This window comes from Chiloscyllium plagiosum, chromosome 7, assembly GCF_004010195.1.
Source record: "Chiloscyllium plagiosum isolate BGI_BamShark_2017 chromosome 7, ASM401019v2, whole genome shotgun sequence".
Lineage (NCBI taxonomy): Eukaryota > Metazoa > Chordata > Chondrichthyes > Orectolobiformes > Hemiscylliidae > Chiloscyllium > Chiloscyllium plagiosum.
This window is the reverse complement of record NC_057716.1, coordinates 5,994,134-6,001,195: the sequence shown is the minus strand read 5'-3', so window position 1 is coordinate 6,001,195 and position 7,062 is coordinate 5,994,134. Positions and strand designations below refer to the sequence as shown.

The 7,062-nt window shown below is 39.8% G+C and overlaps 1 protein-coding gene across 2 annotated transcripts in view; it reads left to right on the top strand.

Annotated features, from left to right (window-relative positions):
• Nucleotides 1-7,062, top strand: part of pgap1 (post-GPI attachment to proteins inositol deacylase 1) — a 151,668-nt gene that overhangs the window by 8,203 nt on the left and 136,403 nt on the right. For both annotated transcript variants that reach the window (XM_043692909.1, XM_043692908.1), the window contains exon 3: nt 487-662. In XM_043692909.1, coding sequence (XP_043548844.1) covers nt 487-662 — 176 coding nt within the window. The remainder of the gene's footprint in view (nt 1-486; nt 663-7,062) is intronic.

Below are 7,062 nucleotides of genomic sequence, written 5' to 3'. Positions count from 1 at the left end.
TCAATTTCTTTAGTCATCCAGTATTCCCTATACCTACCAGCCTTCCCTTTCACTCTGACAGGAATATACTTTCTCTGGATTCTTGTTATCTCATTTCTGAAGGCTTCCCATTTTCCAGCCGTCCTTTTACCTGTGAACATCTGCCTCCAATCAGCTTTCAAAAGTTCTTGCCTAATACCGTCAAAATTGGCCTTTCTCCAATTTAGGACTTCAACTTTTAGATCTGGTCTATCCTTTTCCATCACTATTTTAAAGCGAATACAATTATGGTCGCTGGCTCCAAAATGCTCCCCCACTGACACCTCAGTCACCTGCCCCGACTTACTTCCCAAGAGTAGATCAAGTTTTGCACCTTCTCTGGTAGGTACATCCACATAGTGAATCAGAAAATTGTCTTGTACACACTTAAGAAATTCCTCTCCTTTGATAAGTTCTTTATTTTGTCTGAATATTTACAAATCCTTTTGATTTGGTCTTGTGTTTCAGTTCGTTCCCTGGGCTCTGTTGCACTAAGGAAAGCTGAGAACATACATAACAAATTCCACTTCGATTTTTTTAGCATTGATTTTAATGAGGAGCTTGTTGCACTTTATGGTGGAAGCCTTGAAAAGCAAACGAAGTTTGTACATGCATGTATAAAAGTAATTCTTAAACTTTACAAGGTAAGATCTGAACAAGCTATTTTCTTTCAAAAATCCTTACTGATAAAAAAAAACTAAACTGTTTTGGCATTACTCAATGTGGAACTTACATCTAACTTGATTCTTACTCAAAATGCTAGTGTTAAATAAAATCATACAGCATAGCATCTGATAAAGGGTCTGTTTCTATCAGGTGCATGTGAATGTTTTCTTCACATGAACGACCAGACCTAAAGTCATTCCTCTAACACTTCCAAACTATTTAATATTTGTCATTTTCAATGAGCAATTTAATTGCCTTTTAAAGAATTAAAACTGTACTGATTCTTCTTCAACAAAAGTTGGAACAGAGAATTCACATCCTGATCACTCATTATAAAATAAGACGGCAGTAAAATGAATCAATGCCAGAAATGCAAGACAGGCTGACAGGAATCAGCAGTTAGTGTGAAGAAAATCAAACTCATTGTAAAGTAGGCTGTTAGTTCGTGACAAATCTGTTTAGCTATACTGACCTTGACAGGTTGCATTCCCTTTGCTTTCAATGCTTTTCTCTAAGCCTTTTTGTGATTTTCTTAAATTTGTGCATGTTTGCCACCGACTTATTGACCAATTGAATCAGTTTGTCACTATTAGAACTCTAATCTTGGAGATTTCCATCAGTTCAGGTTTTTCTTCACATATTCTAGGGAAGTGGCAGTGGCAACATTTATTATTCATCCTGAGTTATGTTGAGGACAATAAAAATCAGCCACTTTTGGTGGGCAGAGTCACAATTTGACCAGATAAGTTCCAGGTGGTATGTTCCCTCTCCTGAAGGACATACGTGAAACTCTTGGGGTGCAATTTCTTCTCCCTAGAGGTAGCAAGAAGGGTACCTAATTGGGTGAGTAGGCCCTGGAGAGAGATTCACTCCCTTCATACCACCTCAGTATTTAAGTCCTAATCATAAGGTGCACTGTTGACTTTCTTCACTAGAAAGCAATTAAAACCCTTAAATTGTCAATTCATGGCCATTTAAGGGTTTCAACTTACTATTGATGCCATTATTTGCCTTCCCAGCAGTGAAAAAAGTAGCTGAAACCAGAGTGACCTGCTACCAGATTTCAATGGAAGGAGGTGCCATTTACTCTAATTTGGAGCCAACTGGGACAAGGGATGGCTGCAGAGGGGGCAGCTGACCCCTCTCGCTATGACCCCTACGCCGCAGTACCTGAAGAAATAAACCTTTCTTCTTTTAGTTGCCCTGAAGTTCTGGGCCATCAGTGCTGATCTGTGGGTGCAAGAAGATACTTGCCTCTGATTGACTGTGAGGAATTTACCATTGAGACCTGTAATCATGAAGCTCATTGGTCAGCTGTTAACTGGCTGAGGAAGCTCAATCCTGCGAGCTTTCTCCATGGAGGCAGAGAGTCAGTCATTACTAAACATATGTTCCCATGTGTCTACCTAAATTTAAGATTTTGTTTCTACTTTGCTGTACGTAATTGCTTCACATTTTGCTGCACTACACTATGTCTGCCACCTTACTGTCCATTCTGCGAGCCTGCCTGTGTACTGCAAACCTTAATCCGTATCACAACGAACAAATGTCATCAATAAACAAATGCCATTCTTGCTCCCTCAATTCTAAATATGAGTTACTTATTATAGGTTTAAAAAGCACAGTGTCTCAGTGGAATATCTAACCACACCTTTTGAGTCTGAGAAATGTATTTTTATTTTAAGCCTTTTTCTGCTATCCAATTCTCTCAATCTGTGATCATATTCCATAAAATACTGCACATCTTGTGATACTGTGTCTATGAATGCTTTTTAAAAGTTGTGTAAAATGCAGTTGGATTATCTACTGTAACCACCATCATTATCCCTGGATATGACCTGTCCCACCAATAGGACAGATCCAACATAGGTGGCAGCATAGTGCTGTACACTCAGGAGGAGCTGCTGAAGGAGCTCTCAGCATTGACTCTGGACTCCATGAAGTCTCATGGCATCAGGTTAAATGTGGGCAAGGAAGCTTCCTGCTGGTTACCATATGCTAGCCCCATTTCATTTGATTAATCAGTACTCCTCTATGTTGAATACCAGTTGGAGGAAGTACTAAGAGTGGAAAGAGTGCAGCATGTACTATGGGGAGGCGATTTTCAATATTATTGACCAGGAGTAGCTTGGTGACACCACTATTGATCATGTTGCTCAAGTCCTAAAGAACAAAGCGGTTAGACTGGGTCTGCAATATTTGGTGAGGATAAAACATACTCAATCTTGCCTTCACCAATCTGCTTGCTACAGATGCATCTGTCCGTGACAGTTTCCATAACAGTGACAGCACATGGTCCTTGTGGAGACATAGTTCTGTGTTCATATTGTGGATATCATCTTGTGTTGTGGCATTATCACCATACTAAATTGAACAGACCTAGCAACTCAGGACTGGGCATCCCTGAAGTACTGTAGGCCATCAGCAGCACAATTGTACTCGAACATGATCTGTGACCAAATAGCCCAGCTTGTTCCTCACTTTAACATTACCATCAAACTGAGGAATCAATTCTAGCTCAATGAAAAGTGAGGAAAGGCATGCTAGGAGCAGCACAAAAATGAGGTGGCACCTGAAACTACAGCATAGAATTACTTAAATGCTAAATCGTATAAGCAGTGAATGATAAACAGAGTTAAGCAATTCTACAACTAACTGATTAGATCTAAGCTCTCCAATCCTGCCACAAGGGCGGCACGGTGGCACAGTGGTTAGCATTGCTGCCTCACAGCGCCAGAGAACCGGGTTCAATTCCCACCTCAGGCAACTGTCTCTGTGGAGTTTGCACATTCTCCCCATGTCTGCGTGGGTTTCCTCTGGGTGCTCCGGTTTCCTCCCACAGTCCAAAAATGTGCAGGTCAGGTGAATTGGCCATGCTAAATTGCCCATAGTGTTAGGTGAAGGGGTAAATGTTTGGGGAATGGGTCTGAGTGGGTTGGTCTTCGGAGGGTCTGTGTGGACTTGTTGGGCCGAAGGGCCTGTTTCCACACTATAAGTAATCTAATCTAATCTAATCCAGTGTTGGATAGCGGTGAACAATTAATAACTCACTAGTGGAAGAGACTCCTCTGGAGGAACCCCGCACTATAGAGTGAAATATGAGGCTGTGTAGATGCTTCATTTCAGCCGCCTTCAGAGGTAGCATCACAAATGCTTGTCTTGGCCAATTTGATTCATCCACCTGATATTAAAAACTGACTAAAGGCACTGGATACTCCAAAGACTGTGGGCCCTTTCAATATTTCAACAATAGTACTGTAGAGTTGTGCTCCAGAAATTGCTTAACCTGTTCCAGCACATCTGCAACACTGGCATCCGGTGCCCAACAAAGTGGAAAATTGCTCAAATATGTCTAAACCACAAAAAATGGGAGAAATCCAACTTGGCCAATAATTGCCCTATCAATTTACCTTCAGTCATCAATAAAGTGATGATGTTGGTCATCAAAAGTGTTGTCATGCTGAACTTGGTTCGCAATAATGTGCACACTGATAGTCAGGGCTTCTCAGCTCTTGATTTTGTTATAGCCTTGGTTGAAATATTGACACAAGAGATGACCTCGAGAGGAAAGGTGAGAGTGACTGTCTGTGATATCAAGGTCATATTTGACCATGTTTGTCATCACGAACCTGAGCAAAATTACGAGTCAATGGAAATTGGATGGAAACATTGCTGTTCGGAGTCAAGTCAAGATGGTGTTAGTTATAGGATGAGACAAAAAAAACTGCAGCTGCTGGAATCCAAGGTAGACAAGCAGGAGGCAAGAAGAACACAGCAAGCCAGGCAGCATCAGGAGGTGGGGAAGTCAACGTTTCAGGTGTAACCCTTCTTCAGATATAGGATGTCCGCCATCTCAGCAGCAGGAGTTCATCATTGCTGTGTCCTATGTCCAACCTTCTTCAACTGATCTTTCCTGTATTGGAATCAGAAGTGGGGATATTTGCTGATTACTGTAGTGTTCAGTACTACTTATGATGCCTGAGATATTGAAGCAAGTATTGTTAATCAGGCCTGAAGTCAGAAGTGGCAAGTGTCACGCAAGTGCCCAGGTAAAGGCCATCTCCAACAAAAGTGAATCTGATCATCACCTCTTGAACTTCAGTGGCAGTCGCATCACTGACTATCCTTCTATCGATAACCTGGGGGTACCATTGCCCAGAAACTGAACTGGACTTGCTGCATAAATGCTGCAGCTATAAGAACAGGTCAGAGGCCAGGAATCCTGCAGTGAGTAATTCCCTTCAGTGCTCTCTAAAGCCTGTTTACCATGTGCAAGGCAAAAGTCAGGTGTGTGAAGGAATACTCCTCACTTGCCTGGAGAGTGCAATTCCAATAACACTCGAGAAGCTTGATATCTCCTCAGTTGGTCAAAACAATACAAAATAATTGGGGACTGTTAAACTTATATGCTGGAGATCAGAGTCGAGAGTGGTGCTGGAAAAGCACAGCAGGTCGGGCAGCATCCAAGGAGCAGGAGAATTGACATTTTGGGCATTCTTATTTCTGATGAAGGGCCTATGCCCGAAACATCAATTCTCCTGCTCCTTGGATGCTGCCTGACCTGCTGTGCTTTTCCAGCACCACAATCTCGACCCCAAATGTTAAACTTTAAGTATGACATGCCCAAATTTCACTCATTTTTTTTGATTTACATAGGTTCTAGTTGGCATATCTTAAAACTTTCTTTCATACCAGATAATATTCAATTTGTTAAGAAAACGAACACCAAATTAAACTGTTGAAAGCTCATGTCGTTTACTTTAAGTAATTTTCAGAGATTTAAATTCAAGTTACAGTTTACATTAAGTTGATTGAGATGGCTCACTTAAAGTAATTTTACTGATTTCATAATACTGATTCACCAACAAATCTTCCTTATGTTGTCCTATGTAATTTGTAGCATATTGTTAATACTAACTGTTTCTTTTAGAGGTACTTGATTGAAATAGTAAGTTTTGTAATGTTTTATATTGCACAAAATCAACTTTTTACTCATCTGTTTGATTGTAAATTTACCAAAACTACAATGATCTTTGCTTGTGACAGCTAATCTGTTTGTTGTATTGTGGACCACAAAATAGTTTCCACTAGGCCTCTCAGTTTGTTATTAATTAGCTGAATTGCAGTTGATTTCTCCAAGCTGGAATAATATACATATATGTGACATTGAAAGTTTAGCATGTGCCACATATCTAGATTTCAGATGATGTAATAATTTTACTGGGTGTGGACTATTCCACTTACCAACCACTCCAGACAACATTGCTATCTTCCTTTGATTGTTTGGCCAAACAGTGTTGTTGACACTGAAAGGCTTGGTAATTTGGACAAAAATTGGGAGAGCAAACATCCTGACATAATCATAATCAAAGAGTCAAACCTAATGTGTCACATCACATGTGTGCCTTACATTTGGACATTGCCATCACCATCCCTGGGATACGTCCGTTTCCACCAGAAGGACAAACCTACCAGAAGTAATTGCCCAGTGGTATAGAGTCAGGAGGGAGTTGCCCTGGGAGTTGAGGTTGACTCTAGACTCCACAAAGTCTCAGTTTGTTGGAAAATGTCTATGTCTCATCCCATTAACATCAGCCTTATCTGAATCTAGAACTCTAGTAGATGATTCATGCTTTTCACTTTCAAATGCTTTATTGAACATGATCATGTTATGATCATTATTTCATAAAGTATCATGCTTAATGAGGTCACTAATTAAATCTGGCTTACCATGCATTACTAAATGCAATTTTGCTTGTCCTTTTGCTGCATCCAGGACATCCTCCAGAAAGAATCTACCTTTCTGACACATGCTTGGCTGCTTCTCCCAATCTTTTTTTTTATAGATATTTTTATTAGAAATTTAACATTTTTACAAGTTTACAAAAATAAACAAAACTCTCAAGTACAAACATTGATATACAATTAAATATTAAATATACAATAGCCAAAATTTAACAAAAGAAAAAATACCGAGAAAGAAAAAAAACAAAACTCAACTAACTACTAATCTAACCAGAGTGTATATTTAAGTCTCTTACATTATTCAAATAAGAGAGAGAAAAGAAAAACCACAAAAAAACGGATAACATAGAAATTGAGTAGTGAGATACATGCTCGGAATGTGTTAACATCAAATGTAACAAAACCCGTATTCGTGCGGGATTCCTCTCCTAAGGGGCCCCAGACCAACCAGGTTCGTAATCTCAATTAAATAAAAGCCCTTGTTAGGATAGCCGAAATATCTGTATTTATGTAATTCAAGAAGGGCTGCCATATTTTATAAAATAATTCGGTCTTTCGGTGCACCATATTTGTAAGGAAGTCAAGGGGAATACATTCCATAATTAATCTGTGCCAATTTGAAAGTCCAGGAGG